The 21,480-nt window shown below is 41.0% G+C and overlaps 1 protein-coding gene across 6 annotated transcripts in view; it reads left to right on the top strand.

Moving 5' to 3' along the window:
- Positions 1 to 21,053, top strand: part of dcaf6 (ddb1 and cul4 associated factor 6) — a 47,480-nt gene extending 26,427 nt beyond the window's left edge. Inside the window, exons 11-21 of one of the 6 annotated variants that reach the window (XM_060929846.1) lie at positions 2,355 to 2,510; positions 4,605 to 4,664; positions 6,853 to 7,309; positions 13,524 to 13,621; positions 13,761 to 14,004; positions 14,282 to 14,323; positions 14,827 to 14,965; positions 15,101 to 15,257; positions 15,345 to 15,433; positions 18,416 to 18,521; positions 20,582 to 21,053. In XM_060929846.1, coding sequence (XP_060785829.1) covers positions 2,355 to 2,510; positions 4,605 to 4,664; positions 6,853 to 7,309; positions 13,524 to 13,621; positions 13,761 to 14,004; positions 14,282 to 14,323; positions 14,827 to 14,965; positions 15,101 to 15,257; positions 15,345 to 15,433; positions 18,416 to 18,521; positions 20,582 to 20,625 — 1,592 coding nt within the window. In that variant the 3' untranslated portion in view covers positions 20,626 to 21,053. Of the gene's footprint in view, positions 1 to 2,354; positions 2,511 to 4,604; positions 4,665 to 6,852; positions 7,310 to 13,523; positions 13,622 to 13,760; positions 14,029 to 14,281; positions 14,324 to 14,826; positions 14,966 to 15,100; positions 15,258 to 15,344; positions 15,434 to 18,415; positions 18,522 to 20,581 lie in introns of all 6 variants that reach the window. The other 5 variants (XM_060929845.1, XM_060929849.1, XM_060929848.1 and 2 more) reach the window with 5 other exon arrangements.
- The last annotated feature ends 427 nt before the right edge of the window (positions 21,054 to 21,480 follow it).

Below are 21,480 nucleotides of genomic sequence, written 5' to 3'. Positions count from 1 at the left end.
TATTTACTGTATCAAATTTTATATCTAATTTGTTAGTATTTGGTGCCTTTGCCTTTTTCTTGAACTTCAATCAAATGCATGGGGTACAGTTTCAGAAACTTCTCGCAGTACTTTGGTGGAATTTTTGCCCATTCCTCCTGATAGAACTGGTGTAATTTAGTTCAGTTTGTGGGCTTCCTTGCTCAGGCACGCTTTTACAGTACAGTCCACACACTTTCTGTGGGATTCAAATCAGGACTTTGTGATGGCCACGCCATTACTTTCACTTTGTTGTCTTTAAAGCTCATAGGCAACGGTTTTAATTTTATGCATATTTGAAACTTTATATGTTAAAAAAAACCCTCTGTCATTTTCTTCTGGTCCCAAGAAGTATCGTTAATAAGGCCATACCAATTTAATTAGTTGGTTCTCGGATTTTTTCAGGAAAAATATGAAGCGAGCGGGCGAAAAAAAAAATTAAATTAAAAAAATGCTCTGATTGTAAAATTAACGGTGGAAATGGACCAAACAATACAGGCAAACCAGTAAACAGAATTTCAACATACCTGTCAAAGATTTTACGCTTCTGTTCGCTGAATATCCTAACAATCACAAACACAGGCTTTGTAGGATTCCGCTCCACAGGCATGTTTCTTCCACAAGTCTTTATCTAAAGTGAAAGGGGCGATTTGATTGGGTTTCGGCGTCACGTGACCTCATGTCACGTGACCTTTTCTGTTGGCGGGAGTTTGATTTCGATTTTATTATTTTTTTTCATTTTGCATTTTTTTCAAGCGGCGATTCCGAGAACCAACTAATTAAATTGGTGTGGCCTAAGTAATGATTAAAATAAGTTAATGCGGATTGCGGCAAATTTCTGTTCGGCTTTTTTTCCGAAAAAGGAGAAGAGGCGGAGCAAGAGGATTGGCTTTTCCCGGAAGAGGAGAAGAGGCAGAGAGAGTGGATTGGCTTTTTCCAAAAGAGGAGAAGAGGCAGAGCGAGAGGATTGGCTTTTTCCGAAAAAGGAGAAGAGGCGGAGTGAGAGGATTGGCTTTTTCTGGAAGAGGAGAACAGGCGGAGCAAGAGGAATGGCTTTTTCCGGAAGAGGAGAAGAGGCGGAGTGAGAGGATTGGATTTTTCCGGAAGAGGAGAAGAGGCGGAGTGAGAGGATTGGCTTTTTCCGGAAGAGGGGAAGAGGTGGAGTGAGAGGATTAGCTTTTTCCGGAAGAGGAGAAGAGGCGGAGTGAGAGGATTGGCTTTTTCCGAAAAAGGAGAAGAGGCGGAGCGAGAGGATTGGCTTTTTCCGGAAGAGGAGAAGAGGCGGAGCGAGTGGGTTGGCTTTTTCCAAAAAAGAAGAGGCGGCGCGAGAGGGTTGGCTTTTTCCGAAAAAGGAGAAAAGGTGGAGAGAGTGGATTGTGCGCGTGAAGGTAGAGGGTTGTTTTTTTCCCGAAGAGGAGATGAGGCGGAAAGAGTGGATTGTGTGCGTGGAAAAAAAAGGTGCAAATTAGACACTAGGAAAATTGAATTTGCTTTTTGGGTTGTTCTTCTAGACAATAAAGTTGATTATTCTATGTTTCACCTCGGACCATTGCCTATGACCTTTTAAACCATTTTATATCAGCTTCAGAGTTATATTGAGCCTCATTATCCTGCTGGAAGACCTAGATGCAACCAAGTTTTAACTTTCTGGCTAATGTCTCGATGTTTTGTTTCAGTATTTCTGTATAATCCTCCTTTCTCATGGTGCCATCTAATTTCTGAAGTGCAGTAATCCCTTTTCCAGAAAAACAATGCCACAACATGACACTGCCACATCCATGCTTAACAGTTGGGATGGTGTTCTTTGGATTAATCCTCACCCATTTTGTCCATCCATCGCACTGATTATTATGGCCAAACAGTACAATTTTTATTCCACCTGACCAGAGAAAAGGCTGATGATCTTGTAAACTTCAGTCTGGCACAGAAACTCTGCACAGAAATGCCCCAGTTGACTGGCAAGTTTGAAGCCAGAACCCGCTTGCTGTGAGGTGGCGGTGCTAACCACTGCACCACTGTGCTTCCAGAAGCCCTAATTGACTTGCATTGTTAACATAAAATATGTAGAGTTATGCAAACCTGAGAAATGAATATCTTTAGGCTCAGTGTATGTAAACCTTTGGCATCAGCTGTATGGCTTGAATGAATCTGTCTACTGTACCTGTGATGCAAGCAAAGTGCATGAATGGTTGATTCACCAATACAGTTTGTATGATATCTTTAAGGCTGCTGCATCTGTCTTTTTTATTAGTCTCCAGTGCCTCTTATCTATAATTTGCCCTTTTCTTTTCCTCCTTTCATATTTCATGATCTTTCTGTCTCTGCTTTTCTGCCAGACTATGGTCCCCACAGGCTCCCGGTAAGTTTAGTGTGTAGACGTTTGCAGAGGCTCCTGCTTCTGGCTGACCCCCCTGGGCAAGGCCAGCGTTCAGCCTCTCGGGCCTCAGGCAGTCGAGCCCAGGGTCCTGATCCACAGACCCGCCCACCAGCAGGTTACACTCCATGTTCACTAGCTAGCCATGATCCTGCCCAGCTGAAGCCCCTTTCCATCTAACGTTTCCCACCTCTGCTAGCTTTTTATCTTCTAATGGCTCTGGTTTGCTATCTAACTATCGATTTTTGGAGCACTGCATCTACTCCATGAAACTTAATACTGTGTACACATCCAGACACACTATTAGAGATAACTCTATCATTGTTTGTTAATACTGCCACCTATTGACTTTGTTGTATGGGAGTGTATTGGTACTCTGTTCACAGGTTGGTTTGAGAATCTGAGTTGTCCTGCTGCCGTCATTTTTTGCATGATGTAGTAGTATTTAACTGCCTATTGTGTTGCAGCTCTTGGGGGGGTAGACCTGAATTTTTTTTTCAGGTGCTCCCCAATGCACTCCCTTCATTTTCCAATCACCTGGTGTGACAAGATTTTAGCCCAAGTAGACCAAGTCAAGCCTCAGATACGATCCATGCCTTTCACAAGAATCTGGCTTCAGTCTGCTGCTTGAGTGAAAGTTAAATTAAATTGTGAATGGCCCAGAGCATTTTATGGAAGCCTTTGAGATGCACAAAGTACAGTTGCACTAAGCCTATAACATAACACCACCACTTAGCTGGCTGGAAATATGTGTTCAATGACTAGAGATCAAATTATGCCCAAAGAATACAATTTGATCTTTATTGCTGCCTTGAGTGCTTCAGTAAGGATTTTGTGGTGGAGCTGCAGTCATCTATAAGAAGCTGTGTGAACAAAACCAGAGAGCAGAAGTAGATTAATGAGAATAAACCAAATAATTTTTATAAAGGTCATATACCTGGAAAGCATCTTCTGAGGATGGAAAGCTGGACAGGGAAATTGAATCCAGAATACAGAAAGCTAACACGGTTAGCTACAAGCTGGCCCCCCTTCTCAGGCATCCGAACATACCCATGGACACAAAAGCAAACCTAATCAACACCATCTTCATCCCCATCCTTACCTATCAGTGCCAGACCTGGACTCTCAACAAAGTCCAACAGAGGAAACTCACAACATGTGAGATGAGGTGCCTACGAAGAACAGTAGGGAAAACCAGAAGAGACAAGATCAGGAATGAAGTGATCAGAGGAATGGTTGGTGCCACAAACATCCAGAATTACATTGCACACCAACAGATCAAATGGTTTGGACACCTCACCAGAATGTCACCTACCCAACCAGCCCTGAGAGCCTACAACACCAGAGGGTCAGGCCGGAGAGCTAGAGGACAACCACGCCGCCGCTGGATTGATGATGTGACAGAGACTCTGCGCACCATTGGCCTGACACCCCAACAGGCGACACGTCTAGCACAAGACCGTCTACTCCATCGCCCCACGACACCCCCATAGAGGTAGCAGCAGCCGGATAAAGTGAAGTAAGATAAAGGTCATCCATGTTTTCCCTGTTCAGCAGTGGCTCTGCTGTGATTGACCTACATGAGCATTATCGTAGAAGCTGGCAGGTTGTGTGTCTGATTTTATGCAGTCAGAATTGAGGTGGACGGTGATGTATATAAAGGTATCTGTGACTCTCATTCAGCGTGTGAAGTTTCTATTAAATTCGCATGTTGCTTTCTTTAAGTGGAAATGTGTGAACTTATAATCTTGGAACTTGCAAGAAATGGGTGTTACAAAACTACACCCTGAGGAAAATATGGATATTAACATGTTAGTAATGAGCCGTACAACTCCTGATATTTTGTTACTCTTAAATATTTTAGCCTTTTACATGGGAGACCAAGCTGTGTTTTAGCATTACATATTAGGCATGAAAACTTATTGTGTATTATATCCGTGTACATTGTTCTGACTGTACTAAGGGCTTCCTTGTCGAGATCAACTGATGGCCTGCTGTCAAGCTTCATATCCTAAGCTGCAGATGGCATTAGTGATTTGGACTTGGTAGCAGTTGTTATGCAGGACACGTCCTTCTAATCATTTGGATTCTGCTTGTGCTGCAGTATGATGGCTGTGTGTAATATACCTGTAGCATCGACCCCAGTTTCATCATTTCTTTGCTCATTTCTTTTTATTATTTGCTTATTCAGTACATCTTGTTTGTGTTCCAGATTCCCCTTCGTCTGCAGTAAACAAACAGCTTGGATCCATGACTCTGGATGAGAAGCCTGGTGCGTCACTTCACCTCTTCCGCCACTCTCCCCTTCCTTTCATTTCCTTAATTCAGCTCTCTCTCTCTCTCTCTCTTTTTTTTTTCTGTCCCCATGCACTTTTTGTTACATTGGGACAGAAGTGGCCCTTCTCTCTACAGCATCAGCATCATCAGTCAATGGGCAGGTCCTTAAAATCCAGCCATTTTTAGTAGATACTAGCTGTTCTGTTGAAGCCCATTTTGAAAGTAATCATTCAGCTGAAAGATTAAATTATCCTTTATTCCATACCCCCCCCCCCCCCCCCCCCCCCCCAATTCAGATGGGCAGACATTGTCTTTAACCTGTACCCATTGAATCAAATGCTTGGATATAAGGATTCTTGTGATCACTATTAAAATTTGTTACAGCTTTTAAGTGGAGTCTGGTTAGTTCAAGCAGACTTGGTTCAGTTTTTATCCCTAGCTGGCCGAAAGGCCTGAAGGGGGATTATGTTGTGGCGATTTCCGTCTGTCCCGGGAAGGGTGCTCACCTTCTGAAATCAACTCCTCTCACAATTTAATTTGTGGAGGAATTTCACAAAACTTGGCAAGAGGCATTGTTATATGTCGGTAGTACGCATATTGTAATTTCGCTAAATTCGGTCATATTTTACCAAAGTTACAGCCTTTGATTAACAAAATTATAATTTGACAGTTTCATGAGGGTGTGTTTTCCTTCTGAAATCAACTCCTCTCACAGTTTGTGGAGGAATTTCACCAAACTTGGCAAAAGGCATTGTTGTATGTTGGTAGTACGCACATTATAATTTTGTTCAATTCAGTCACATTTTACTGGAGGTGTGGCCCTTGATTAACAACCTTGTACTTTAACAATTTCATGAAGGTGTGCTTGCCTTCTGACATGAACGCCTCTCACAATTTTTGGACAAATTTCTCGAAGCTTGGCAAAAGGCCTTGTTGTATGATGGTAGTACATATATTGTGATTTAATTTCGTTTGTGAAATTTTTACCAGAGTTTTGACCTTTGATTAAATAACTTATACTTTGACAACTTCATGAGGGTGTACGTTCTTCTGAAATCAACTCCTCTCACAATTTGTGGAGGAATTTCACCAAACTTGGCAGAAGGCTTTGTTATATGACGGTGATATGCATACTGAAATTTCGTTTAATTTGGGCAAGTTTTACCAGAGTTATGCCCTTGATTATTAACAAACTTGTATTTTGGCAATTTCATCAAGGTGTGCTTGCTTTCTGAAATCAACTTCCTTCACAATTTTTGGAGGAATTTCATGTAATTTGGCAAAAAGTTTTTATCCCCCGCTGGCCGAAAGGCCTGAAGGAGGATTATGTTGTGGTGATGTCTGCCCATCCATCCGTCCCGGGAAGGGTACTCACTTTCTGAAATCAACTCCTCTCACAATTTTGGGGGGAATTTCACGAAACTTGGCAAGATTCTTTGTTATATGTTTATAATATACATATTGCAATTTTGTTAGAGTTAATCGCATTTTACCAGAGTTATGGCATAGTTGCCAGCGGGGGATATTGTGCTCTCAGAGCACTCTTGTTTGCTTTTCAAAGGAAAAACGTTTGGGGATGCTTATCCTCTTAAGACTTGATGTACTGCTTCACAGCTGATGAGCTTGTGCTGATTGTGCCAGTTCATGATTGTACATTTAACCTTGCCATGATGTTTAAAGAAAGTTTCCTCTCACTCTGTGAATTCCTAACTTGCACTCTGGTTTAACTGGTTAAAGGCTTTACCAGTAAACCTTGCTTACAATGAGTTAAAGTGTCCTTTCTTCTTCACCAACTGAATCTTTACAGTTTGCACTGTGTTTGAAGTGCAAACACATTCTAGTGGTGTAACTTTGCCCTCATCTTGCATGGCGTTACCATGAAGTGTGCAGTTTATATTAAATATGTTGATACAGTGCCAATAATGTCTTTACAGTACTTGTTGACTTTATTACCAAGTATCACACTCTACTATTTTCTCCCTTCCAAACTGTTACCAGGGTGATGGTGCTGTCATTTTCAGAATCAAATAACTGCTATGGTTATCTGTTATGTACAAGTCAGCAAATTCATCACTTAGTGTATTTAATCTTCGCATTTTCACATTCATAGCCGCAGTTTTGAATGGATTTCAGCTGTCCTCAGACCACATTTCTATTTCTCTTGGTTTCTTTCTCTATTTCAGGAAGCACTGAAGCATCAGTGAATGTTTTCTGTGATATGAGTGCAAGTATCGGCCAGGCTTCTGCTGAAGATGGCACTGGAACCTGCTCCTCAACTCCTGCTGCTGAAGATAGCAGTGAAGCCTCTTGCTCAACTCCAGCTGCTGAAGATGACCCTGGAGCCTGCTCTTCAACCCCAGCTGCTGAAGATGACCCTGGAGCCTGCTCTTCAACTCCAGCTGCTGAAGATGACCCTGGAGCCTGCTCTTCAACTCCAGCTGCTGAAGATGACCCTGGAGCCTGCTCTTCAACTCCAGCTGCTGAAGATGGAGCTGGAAGTGGCAGTGGGACTGGAATAAGGGGCTCTGGTACTGGGCGAGTGGCGACAGCAGCAGGCACACCTGAGCCCGTCCTGAGCCTGCATTACAGCACAGAGGGTACCACCACCAGCACCATCAAATTAGACTTCACTGATGAATGGTGAGTGAGCAGATCAGCACCAGACACATCACACTGAGAGTCCCTAATAGTTTCTGGCTGAAAAGGAAACAAATATCTCTGTTGTAAAATCTGTCTACAAAGAAAGAATTTCACGAAATTAAACATGAAATTTGGGTGTATTCTGCAGCAGTCTACTAACCCCATTTCTAGAAAAGTTGGGATATTTTCCAAAATCCAATAAAAAACAAAAATCTGTAATTTGTTAATTCACATGAATCTTTATTTTACTGACGAGAGTACAAAGAAAATTTTCTGTAGTTTTACTGACCAACTTAATTGTATTTTGTAAATGTAAATGAAGTTAGAATTTCATGCCTGCAACACACACACACAAAAAAAAAGTTGGGACAGAGGCATTATTACCATTGTATTACTTCATCTTTCCTTTTAATAACGCTTTAATCGTATGGGATCTGAGAATAATAATTAACCTCCTAGGGCCTAGCGGTCACATATGTGGACAGCACTTTTTAGAAATTCAGAACAAGAATCCACATATGTGGACATACTTTTTCTCAAAAAGTACATCTTATCAAAGATGATGCTTAGTTTTTATTCTAATCAGGTTCTAATAAGCCCAAATAGCAAAAAGAAATAAAAAATGCATGTAAAAAAACAGCTTGGGTCTTAGGAGGTTAATGCAGTTTTGCAATTGGAATTTTTTTCCATTCTTGCTTGATGCAAGACTTGAGCTGCTCAAGTCTGTGGTCACTGTTGCCGGAGTGTCTTCTTCATGATGCGCCACACATTCTCAGTAGGAGTCAGATCTGAGCTGGCAGCAGGCCAGTCAAACACACACACTCTGTATCTACGAAGTCATGCTGTTGTAGCCTGTGCAGAATGAGGCCTGGCATTGTCCTGCTGAAATAAGCATGGACTTGATGAATATGTCTCTCTAAAATCCCAATATACAGTGGTGCTTGAAAGTTTGTGAACCCTTTAGAATTTTCTATATTTCTGCATAAATATGACCTAAAACATCAGATTTTCACACAAGTCCTAAAAGTAGATAAAGAGAACCCAGTTAAACAAATGAGACAGAAATATTATACTTGATCATATATTTATTGAGGAAAATGATTCAATATTACATGTCTGTGAGTGGCAAAAGTATGTGAACCTTTGCTTTCAGTATCTGGTGTGACCCCCTTGTGCAGCAATAACTGCAACTAAACGTTTCTGGTAACTGTTGATCAGTCCTGCACACCGGCTTGGAGGAATTTTAGCCTATTCCTCCATACAGAACAGCTTCGGCTTTGGGATGTTGGTGGGTTCCCTCACATGAACTGCTCGCTTCAGCTCCTTCCATAACATTTCGATTGGATTAAGGTCAGGACTTTGACTGGGCCATTCCAAAACATTAACTTTTTATTCTTCTTTAACCATTCTTTGGTAGAACGACTTGTATGCTTAGGGTCATTGTCTTGCTGCATGACCCACCTTCTCTTGAGATTCAGTTCATGGACAGATGTCCTGACATATTCATTTAGAATTCGCTGGTATAATTTCAGATTCATTGTTCCATCAATGATGGGAAGCTGTCCTGGCCCAGATCCAGCAAAACAGGCCTAAACCATGATACTACCACCACCATATTTCACAGATGGGATAAGGTTCTTATGCTGGAATGCAGTGTTTTCCTTTCTCCAAACATAACGCTTCTCATTTAAACCGCAAAGTTCTATTTTGGTCTCATCCATCCACAAAACATTTTTCCAATAGCCTTCTGGCTTGTCCACGTGATCTTTAGCAAATTGCAGATAAGCAGCAATGTTCTTTTTGGAGAGCAGTGGCTTTCTCCTTGCAACCCTGCCAGGGCTGAACGATATGGACAAAATTTCATATCTCGGTATTCATGCCAGATATCTCAATATCGATACGATATGACTACGGGTTCGGTGAAAACCAAGCATTTTTCAGAAAAATAAAAACGTCATAATACAAAAAAAATGTGGAAAGTGCAGTTTTATTTTTAAGAACATCAACATTAACATAAATTACGAATAAATAAATTACAAATCAAACATTTTACTGCAGCTGTGCTTTAACAATAAATAACAAATGCATCCGTATTTGTTATTTATTGAATGCTCCCCAGGGAAGAAGGACGTCTGCAGACAGCGGGTCTTGAGTTAGAAGTTTGTTGTAATAAAATGGACCGTTAAACTGATGTAAGGTTCGGTTGTCCGGCTCGACCACAGGTCCGTGGTTGTGGCGAAATGATTGATTTCACGGAGCTCGGATTCAACATTCATTTTACACTCATTATAGAGTTTCGGAATTGCCACTTGATTAAAATGTGTTCTGGATGGTATTTTATAACGCTTGTCCAGTGTCCAAACCATTTTTTTAAAGCCCTTTTTCAAGACTGTGTACACAGGTACCATGTCTTTTGCAATGTGGTATGTTATAGCGTCTGTAATTTCTTTATGTCTGGTGGATGTCGACTCATACGGTGTAACGCTACTGAACACATCAGCAATCAAACTTTGCTTTGGCTTATTTTGGGATGACTGAGAAGTCCCCGGTGTTTCTCTCTTTGTCATACACTCTTCGTGCAGCACGCGATGGTGTTGTTTCAGATGGTGAAACATGTTTGTTGTGCTACCTTGCTTCGTCGCAATTTTTGCTAAGCACGACCTGCACAACACCTCACTCTGGTTAACATCGTCCTTTTTGAATCCAAAATACCTCCAAATAATGAAGGATGATTTATGTTTTGGCACCAAGTCAGATTCTGCACCGCCACCGGCCACATTATCTTCCGCACTCATTTTCTTTCTTTCTTTTTAATTTCCCCGCTGTGTCTGTAGTGTGTGTGCGCGTCGGTCTCCATCTCCCTCACTCCCGCCCTCATATGTTTGTCATTGGTTGGCTTCAGCTGTCGATCCACAGCAAGCATGAAATAAGGTTTGTGGTTGGCTGGCCTTAGCGGTGCATTCAAGGGCAATTGTAAAAATGATGTTTGTTGTGACTGCCAGAGCTGTACATGCAGGGCGAGCGCGGGGAGGGGAAATCTATATCGTTGCTTTTTCGATATTAATATCTTGAATGTTCATATCTAGATATAGATACGATAACGATATATCGTTCAGCCCTAAACCCTGCCATGCACACCATTGTTGTTCAGTGTTCTCCTGATGGTGGACTTGTGAACATTAACATTGGCTTATGTGAGAGGGGCCTTCAGTTGCTTAGAAGTTACCTTGGGGTCCTTTGTGACCTCGCTGACTATTACACGCCTTGCTCTTGGAGTGATCTTTGTTGGTCGACCACTCCTGGGGAGGGTAACAATGGTCTTGAATTTCCTCCATTTGTACACAATCTGTCTGACTGTGGATTGGTGGAGTCCAAACTCTTTAGAGATGGTTTTGTAACCTTTTCCAGCCTGATGAGCATCAACAACGCTTTTTCTGAGGTCCTCAGAAATCCCCTTTGTTCGCGCTATGATACACCCACAAACATGTGTTGTGAAGATCAGTCTTTGATAGATCCCTGTTCTTTAAATAAAACAGGGTGCCCACTCACACCTGATTCTCATCCCATTGATTGAAAACACCTGACTCTAATTTCACCTTCAAATTAACTGCTAATCCTAGAGATTCACATACTTTTGCCACTCACAGATATGTAATATTGAATCATTTTCCTCAATAAATAAATAAATGACCAAGTATAATATTTTTGTCTCATTTGTTTAACTGGGGTCTCTTTATCTACTTTTAGGACCTGTGTGAAAATCTGATGATGTTTTAGGTCATATTTATGCAGAAATATAGAAAATTCTAAAGGGTTCACAAACTTTCAAGCACCACTGTATGCCTCAATACATCAGTGGTGCCTTCACACACACGCACACCCCTCACCCATGCCGTGGGCACTGATGCATCCCCATACCATTACAGATGCTGGCTTTTGCATCTTTCTCTGATAACAAAATGGATGGTCATGTTCACCTTTGGCACAGAGAACTCGTTCGGTTTTCCCAAAAACAAGCTGAAATGTGGACTCATCACAGCACATGTTTCCATTTGTCTTTTGGTCCATCTGAGATGAATTCAGGCCCAGAGAAATCAGCAGCGTTTCTGCATAGAATTGATGAATGGCTTTCTCCTTGCATAATACAGTTTCAGGTTGTATTTCTGGATGCAGCAACAGATTGTGTTAAGTGACAACGGTTTTCTGAAATCTTCCTGAGCCCATGTGGCTATATTTGTCACATTAGCATGACCAGTTTCTCAGGCAGTGCTGCCTGAGGGCTGGAAGGTTATGCACGTTCATTTGGAGACTTTTGAGATGTCTTCGAACTTCCTGAATCTTTTAGCAATATTATGTACTGTAGATTTTGAAAGACCTAAAATCTTGCATTGAGAAATGTTCTTTTTGAATTGACTCCCAATTCTCTCATGAATTTTAGCACAAACGAGTGAGCTATGACCCATCCTTGCTTGCAAAGCCTGAGCCTTTGGGGCATGCTCCTTTTATACCAAATCATGTTCCCAATTAACCTGCTCATTGGGGAATCTTCCAAAATGGTGTTATTTGAATATCCTATGAATTTTTCAGTCTTATTTTGCCTCTGTCCCAACTTTTTTCGAGTGTGTTGCAGGCATCAAATTCGAACTTCATTCATATTTACAAAGTACAATTAAGTTGGTCAGTAAAACTATTGAAAATCTTTTCTTTGTACATTTGTCAGTTAAATAAAGGTTCATGTGAATTACAGGGTAGTCACACTAGAGGCAGAATGAGTCGGAATGAAAATTCTTCGTATATTCCAGGATATTCGAAGTGCATTCTAAAAATTCTGACTGCGTTCTGAGTGCATTCCAAACATTCGGGCCCATTCTTGTGGCCGGCCCGAATGTTTTGTTCATGCTCAAAACATTCTAGGTGCATTCGAAGAGGAGAAATATGGAACAGCATTTGAAGTGTATCCTAACTGCATTCTGACTGCATTCTAAATATTCTTACGGCATTCCAACAGCATTCGGAACATTCTGATCGCGTTTGAGGGAAAAATCGAAATGGCAAGCCACTTCAAATCCTGCCAGAATGTCCCGAATGCGCCTCGAATGAGCCAGAATGCCATCTGAATGAAAATTCTTCGTATATTCCGGGATATTCGAAGTACATTCTAAGTATTCGAGTTGCATTCTCTTTGAATTCTTAGACATTCGAAACATATTCAGTGGCTATTCCGGGAGCGTTCTGACTGCATTTGAGGTAATTTTGTACAGCATTCGAGGCGCCTTCCGACCAGACTTAGGGTGGTATTCGGGCAGCAATCGAACTGCATTCGTACGGCATTCGAAGTGCATTCTTAATATTCTTACTGCATTCTAGCAGCATTCTAGGTATTCCTACTGTGTTCCAACTACATTTGAACTGTATTCGAAAGCTAATACACCCGGACTGTGCAAGAATCATTCGAGGTGGGTTCGAAGCCCATTCTAGGTATTCGAATGGCATTCTTACAAAGCTGTAAGAATGTTGGTCAGTTTGAAATTCCCGCCCAAACGTGGCACGAATTTTTAAAAAATTTTCATTCCGCCTGGTTCTGCATGATTCCTGCTAATTCCGAATAAGTGGGACAGGGCCTTTAACAAATCACAGATTATTTTTGTTATGGGAAAATATCCTAGCTTTTCTGGAAATTGGGTTAGTAAAATTAACAGAATAATAGCTTGGAAACAACCAAAAATCAAAAAGTAGTTTTGCTATGACCCAACTGGTTTTCAGACCTGACTTGAAGAAGACGGTATATGAAATATGACAGAGTATTAACAGGTATATCAAGAAGTATATGGTAAGGATTCACAGTTGAAACAGCTGTAGCAGGAAGAACGTGTGCGTAAATATTATGACTGAGAGGATGTAGCTTGGAGGATACAGAAGTGGTTGTGGAGACAGATACAAAGGCAGTGGGGTGTATAGCGAATGTTTATATCACATTCTGAAAGGGAGATTAAAATTTTTAAATTGATGTATTTATTTCTATCACTGTTATCTTTGTCTCCTTCATTTTGTCCGAAAGGGAATGCACACTTCGCGCATAACTGCATGTTGCACTGTACTACTGTAGGCTAACATGAACTTTAAACTATTGGAAATTGCTTTGTTTTGCCACAGTATTTCCCACAGAGCCAATTTGTCACAAGAGTCATAAGTATCTCTTTGCATCAATGTGCAGGAGTAACCTAGCATCTGGCTCCAAAACTGGTGGTGGAGGACAAAAGCCTGCTCAAGCGAGGGAGAATCAGGAGCCTGCAGCAGGAAGCCCACAACAGGGTGAGCCATTATTTCAGCAAAAACAGCATTAATCCACCTTAATAAGATCTTCTGTTTAAGACTAACTACTGTCCTCTTGTTCCTCCTGGAATCATGAACCGGCACGATCACAATCTTTGCCACTGCTCCTCCTCGGCAGCTTTAGCAGAGACTGTGCCAGAGCAGAGCAAGAGCTCAGAAAGTGGCACTGAGAGGGCCTCAGGAAGCTCTCAGGGAAGCACATTACTTCAAGACCCAGCCATTTCAGAGACTCCACCAACAGCAGAAGGTTTCAAGAGGACTGAACCAGGTGGAGAGGGTACTCGGAGCTCCACTCAACCTTCACGCAGTAACCAGGACTCGGATGACAGCGATGACGACCCGATTCTCATCCCCTCAGCCAGGTACAGAGGAGCTCAGGGACAAAGGTATGGGTACTCCAGAACTTGAGTGAAATACAGTTGTTGTAGAGCTGCTGCTGTGAAGGAATTATAACAATGCCCATGCCTACCCTTCATACATGTAACATCTACATGATGTGTAGGAAATCATGTATTTTTCAGATTTTACATGTAGTTGTATTATTTATTTCAACATAGTACACCTAAGAAATAATTGTCAAAGTAAGGATATGTATTGTATGCATTGTAGGAAAACATCTGAAGTTGTTTTTCTCATTAGGTTTAATTTCAGAGGCTCTGCAATAGGTGATAGGATGATCAGGTATTGTGATGAGCTCATTTCTAAAATAATCTAACTGCAAGAAGTGAAAAGTTTGTTGATTTATTATTTTTTAGCATATATTAACCTTGAAAATGTATTCATGGTGAAGTGGAATTGAATTTTTTTTTACAGGGACTAACTGTAACCTCATTTGCTTGAGTGTGTTACAAAAATATGTGGGTAGGTTTTAATGGTACTTCAGTCAGTGACTAACCCAGCAAATGAGTGGTATGCATGTGTTTGGAAATGAGCCTTGTGTCTAATCAAGAATTCTTGTAAACACTGCATTTGGTACAGTGAGCAGCAATACTTCTACAGCATGGGCATAAAAGAGTATTTATTTAATCGCCAGTGTATTGATTTTGTCACTATTATGTGGAAACGCATCACAACTGATTTAAAGGTGATGGCCAATTTTGCCTTGATTTACTATTTTTAAATGCAGGCAGAATGTTGCTAGCTCTCATGGTGTCAATAAAGTCTATATTTTATTCTCTGTCCAGGCGCTCAGCAGCAGCCCGTATCCAGGAGCTCTTGCGCAGGAGAAAGGAGAGACGTGAGCTGGAGGAGAGCGAGACTCAGAACATCAGACGCCCTACATTCAAAATGATGTACAAGGGCCACCGCAACTCCAGGACCATGGTATGGTACTGTACAGTGCTGTGCAAGAAGAACTTAGAATTTCCAACAGGATAAAATCTATGTTGTGATTTAATATGGACAAGATTGTGTATAACAATCTTAAGTTAACTATCATTTCTTTCTTTGTGAGTACAGATAAAGGAGTCATGTTTCTGGGGAAATAACTTTGTCATGAGTGGCTCAGACTGCGGCCATATTTTCATCTGGGACAAGCATACAGGAGAGCACCTGATGCTTCTGGAGGCTGATAATCATGTAGTTAACTGTCTGCAGCCTCACCCTTATGACCCAAGTGAGTATCACAATGCTCTTCTGAATGTAGGCCAGGAGAAAGTCAGTAAAGAAATCAACATTATTGCTGCTTTATGTTTTATGCCAGTTCTTGCCTCATCTGGAATTGACTATGACGTCAAAATCTGGTCCCCACTTGAGCAGTCACCTTCTTTTAACAGAGACCTTGCTGAAGAGGTACAGTAAAGCTCCTTTGCTGATTTGTTTTCTAGACCAGAGCAGCAATGCAGGATGATGGGACATGCTGCTATAGGAATATAATCCACTGTGGGGTGATGTGATGCCAACCCCGAATGGATTATTTTTCTATAACTGCTATAAGTGTTTTTATTCCTCTTATGCCACAGTAATTAGCCAGTTATTACAATGTATCAATTATTTATTAATGATGATTTCTTTTGACTTTTTTAATGGTTACGTTAAATATTATGGAATGTATACAATTAATAGTTTTTCCACGAAATCAAGTCTGAGCTGATAAGTGACGAGGAGTGGCGCGCCGAGTTGGTTATAAGCCATGTACGAGGAGATTGAGTGGAATAACTGTTTTATTATATCCACATTCACTGGATTTTGAGAAACGGAACATCTCATCTCATCTCATTATCTCTAGCCGCTTTATCCTGTTCTACAGGGCCGCAGGCAAGCTGGAGCCTATCCCAGCTGACTACGGGCGAAAGGCGGGGTACACCCTGGACAAGTCGCCAGGTCATCACAGGGCTGACACATAGACACAGATAACCATTCACACTCACATTCATACCTACGGTCAATTTAGAGTCACCAGTTAACCTAACCTGCATGTCTTTGGACTGTGGGGGAAACCCGAGCACCCAGAGGAAACCCACGCGGACACGGGGAGAACATGCAAACTCCGCACAGAAAGGCCCTCGCCGGCCACGGGGCTCGAACCCGGACCTTCTTGCTGTGAGGCGACAGCGCTAACCACTACACCACCGTGCCGCCAGAAACGGAACATTTTTATTTTAATTTTTTGCAAATTCGATAAATAAAAACTTTATACAAATCATCTGACAAAACCATTTCCACTTAGAATGTGAACAAACTGGCAAAATTACAGTAGCAATTTGTGAAAAATGCTGTAATAATTTATTGAAAAATAAAAAAAGATACGTTCTTATCATCAAATTTTTTTATTCCATATTTTGTTGCTTTTTTTTTTGGTGTTTTGTTTTCGCATAGAGTTTTTATTTCGTCCTCGGTTGGTTCAGCAACAAGCTCCGCCATTTTGTTTTTCTCTACTCACAGTATACAAGCTGATATCTTAGCAGTAGAGTAGCCAAATCAGAGCGTGCGATTGCTCATATCCAATGAATGTGGATAGAATAATTCAAGATAGTTCCTATTATCATTTATAGCAGCTATAAATAGTCATTTCCTTACCAGCCTCTTTTCTTTCTCTCTTTATAAATTATTAAGGAAAAACTCGCTGCTAGTGATGTTAATGAGAAACAGAAAGCACTTTTTTCTTTTTAAACAAAATGTTTTCAAATGCATTTATTATTGCCCTTAAATTTTGTTGATTTGTTTGCCATGCAAGTCTATGCGAAAGATAATGTCTTAGAACAAACATGTTAATATGAAGCTGTAATTTGAATTGCAGCTGTGCTGTTATAGAAAATTAATCAACACCTGGCCAATCAGATTTCGGAACTCAGCAGTGATGTAGTATAAAAACTATTAAAAACAAGCTCGAAGAACAGGTATTCTACAGGATATGTGTGCCTAGATGCTCTATTTATAGGTGCACTAGAGGGCAGCAGAGCATAACACACCTCTGTAGGGTCAGGCTTATCAGGCTGATGTCCTGTAAGCGATAATGTACAGCGAGCCAGTCACTGTTGCAAAATAAACCCTGACAGGGTGATGCAGGTCGTGAATCACCCTGAAGTGGTTTATTTCGCTATAATAACCCTCTCGCTGTACATTATCCCGCTTATTACATAGCTACTTACTAAAGAAATAAATCTGACACAAAATATTGATTTTTTAAAAATGATTTTATTGCTTCTGCTAAAAAACGTAGTCCGTTAGATTCTATAGTTGGAACTGCATCCATAGCAACATACTCTGTAGTCTTCTTAAGATTAGCGTACTTTGCATTATAATTCATGTGAAACTGAATATTTAAAATAAATATTAGAAAAATCTTCTGTGATGCTTTCTGATTGAATAACGTTAGCAGGGTGTCATGAATGAGCTGATGTTGTTAATTTGATTATTAAAGGAACAAATTTTACTAGACTTCTTTCTGCAGATTGATATGATTGGACACAGTCCTCCAGAGTTTATGATCAGAACTGTGTCCATAGCAACTGTGATTCATAGCAGCATCTGCTATTCAGAAATAACAAGACCGGAGATTGCCGTAATTGACCAATCAGAATTGAGTATTCAACAAAGCCTTGTAAGAAAGTAGGATAAGGAATGCGAGGGACTTCCTTGGCTCCGTGCCTGAGACATGAGCTAGTGGAACAGCTGACTGTTGTTTGAGTCCAAGCTTCTGCCAAAAAGCTGTATCTTGTAGGAGAGGTTAATGCTCAACAACATTCAGAAATCCAAGTCTCCCTTTCAGGCTGCTCTTAGTGCATCACTGAACAGGAATGCCACTCAGCCAATAAGACATAAGATGTGTAAGAGTTTTAGATACCGTATGATGATCCTGGGGGTGGCACGGTGGCGTAGTGGTTGGCACTGTCGCCTCACAGCAAGAAGGTCCGGGTTCGAGCCCAGCAGCTGGCGAGGGCCTTTCTGTGTGGAGTTTGTATGTTCTCCCCATGTCTGCGTGGGTTTCATTCGGGTGCTCCAGTTTCCCCCACAGTCCAAAGACATGCAGGTTAGGTTAATCGGTGGCTCTAAATTGACCATAGGTGTGAATGTGAGTGTGAATGGTTGTCTCTGTGTCAGCCCTGCGATGACCTGGCGACTTGTCCAGGGTGTACCCCACCTCTCGCCCATAATCAGCTGGGATAGGCTCCAGCTTGCCTGTGACCCTGTAGAACAGGATAAGCGGCTACCGATAATGGATGGATGATGATCCTGGATTGATCAATATAATATGGAATAGAGAAACTCTACTAGTCCATTAACTACTCACTATAGCAGGGATTCTTAATATGTGATGTGATTCTGTTGTAGGTAATAACTCGTAATGAACTGATGCTGGAAGAGACAAGAAACACCATTACTGTCCCTGCCTCCTTCATGCTCCGAATGCTGGCTTCACTCAATCACCTCCGGACAGGTGAACTTCACATTCCATACTATTTTAGTACAGCTGTTGTCCAGAGTGTTGTCTGTTTTACAGATTCCAGCTTTGGTGACTAAAAGCAGATTTGTACTTTTGTGTTAACGTGTATTTGTGTCTTTGCATTGCGAAACAGAGAGGGGGATCATGGGTAAATGTGACAGGCAGAGCATGCAGTCCTCCTTGTGCGTATCGTTGGTGGAGAGGCGTATCAGTTATGTAGATGGAAACAGTTTGGTGAAACGTTGTGACTTTTTTTTCTGCAGGTGTAATCAAATTCAGATTAATAATGTTTAAATCAGTGTGAAGGTCTTTACACATATACAGCGCGATTTGTCGTCACGATTTTTTCATCTGAAAATATATATATTTTTTGAACAACTATCCTGTAAATGAACACTTTCTTATCAAAGGTGAATGTGTGCGAAAAAGTGATGTGTTTTTATTATTTTTTTCGCAGCAGGTTCGATTTTTCTAATATTTTGTCAGCGAAAGGAACGCATTCAACCAATCAGTGCACATGTTGTGGAAACATCACATTGCTACAGGCTTGGCGGAGTCTCTCATTCAATTTGGCTGCATCTCATTATGCATACCCATACCTCCATAATATTAGCACACAAAAAGCAGTATGTAGGGTGTCCAAATACTCAGTAGGCATTTAATAGTAGTTGAACGGTACCTTTATGTCTCAAAACCCAGTGCTGTTTGACAAGGGCAACAAAATTATAAATATAACGGCTTTAAAAACAATCTCTGGAAAGAAAATAGGAGAGGAGAGGAGCTCGGCAAAAAGGTCTGTAGCCTACTTATGATGTGGTGAAGCTTGCTATCAGTCTTAGCAACTCCTGAACCAAGCAGTGAAACTCCCTGCGTTCTTGCCTACTTCTCAGGATAGGATGTACCCAAAAACTCTTGTACTGAAAAGTGAGTATAAATGAACACAAGCTAGTTCTCCCATGTTTCATGTTTGCTTCACATACAGCAGTGGGATCACATTATAATGTATAATGGATGTATTTACAGAAAGCTACAATCATGATATTGTGTTAATATCACTATTGTATTAAGTATGAGACTATACACCGACCGATCAACCATAACATATACAAACCACTGACGGGTAAAATGGAGACCGGGAACATCCCACAAGATGTGCCATTTTGGAGATGCTCAGACCCAGTCATCTAGCCATCACAATTTGGCCCTTGTCAAAGTTGCTCAGATCCTTGCGCTTGCCCATTTTTTCCTGCTTCCAACACATCAACTTTGAGAACTGACTGTTCACGTTTGATTAGCTTGTTACCGTGGCACCTGTCCAGGGGTGGGATATATTAGGCAGCAAGTGAAGAGTCAGTTCTCAAAGTTGATGTGTTGGAAGCAGGAAAAATGGGCAAGCGCAAGGATCTGAGCAACTTTGACAAGGGCCAAATGTGATGGCTAGATGACTGGGTCTGAGCATCTCCAAGATGGCACATCTTGTAAGGTGTTCCTAGTATGCAGTGGTTAGTACCGACCAAAAGTGGTCCAAGTAAGGACAAGCAGTGAACCAGTGACAGGGTCATGGGTGTCAAAGGCTCATTAATCTGTGTGAGGAGCGAAGGCTAACCCGCGTGGTCTGATCCCACAGAAGAGCTACTGTAGCAGAAATTTCTGAAAAAGTTAATGCTGGCTGTGATAGAAACACATCAGAGCACAGTGCATCACATCTTGCTGAGTACAGGGCTGCATATCTGCAGACCAGTCAGTGCCTATGCTGACCCCTACAGTAAAACACAGAATTCGTGTTGTTTTTGGCCCTTCTTCACTATCTAATTCAGTAAATTCTGTTGTGATTCATGTTAAACCACCTTCTAGAGGACACACTCATATTACTTACAAGTAGAAATACTTCACCTTGTGTGAGCATCTGTGCTCAATGCCCTGGCCTGCATGCAGAGAGTGAGGATTACAGTATGAAAATACAAATAGACAAAATAAGTTCATAACTTATTGTTTATGTAATTGGGAAACATGATGTTTATTTTATTTTTTTTGTCTCTCCCTTTAACTCTCAGACCGATCCGAGGGTTCTGGACAAGAGAACGAAGATGAGCAGTAGCTCTGCTGAGTTTCTATCCCCTCACTCCTCCCTCACCCACAAAACAATCAGCATCATTTGCTTTAAAACGTTTGAATGAATATTTGAGATTTGTACAGGCTGTGTAGAATATTCCCTTGTTAGATCCATTTGTAGTATTCATTTTTTTAAAAGATGACTATTCTACTGATTACTTCACATGGGAGTAAATTGTATCTGTGGGGAAAGATAATTTGCAGGATATAAAAATATATAAATATAATATATAAAATGTGACCGAGGTGGCTAGATGGTGGATGCTTGAGAATATTTGAAGGCAATATTTCCATTGTGCAAATGGTCTAGCTTTGGGCAGTGTTGTGTGAAATTTTCTAGTTTTGTAGACTTTAAAGCATGATTTTATGTTTGACATGCATAAGTTTCTCTTCCTTAAAAAAGGGTTGCTACAATATGATTTGTCAGTTTTCCTTGTGTGGTTTGTCTAGACTACATTACTTTTTAAAAATATGAGCCCTCATTTGTTTTTCCAGGCACCTCTGATAGAATCAAATTCTCAAGGTTTCAAATGAGCAAGTCTGTATTGTTGAGAGATGCAGACATGGATTCGTTGATGCTCACTGGATGTGTAAAATGAAATGTGAGTGGGTAGGTTTTTAAAGAAGACCTTTGATTGAAAAGTTCAGCCCACTGCTGTCTTTTCAAGTGGTTCTCTTCAGTGATAGATGGCAGAGCAACACTAAAAATGTTTCTCTGCTAACATGACATGGCAGCTGGTGGGCAAAGCGTGCTGCTAAAAGGCCACTGATTACAGGGAATTAGACAAAATGGCTCTCTCTCACACCACTCCATTCCCCGTTGTTTAAACCAGTCATTTCA

The sequence above is a fragment of the Neoarius graeffei genome, chromosome 9 (genome assembly GCF_027579695.1).
Source record: "Neoarius graeffei isolate fNeoGra1 chromosome 9, fNeoGra1.pri, whole genome shotgun sequence".
NCBI lineage: Eukaryota > Metazoa > Chordata > Actinopteri > Siluriformes > Ariidae > Neoarius > Neoarius graeffei.
This window is presented reverse-complemented; position numbering and strand designations above follow the sequence as displayed.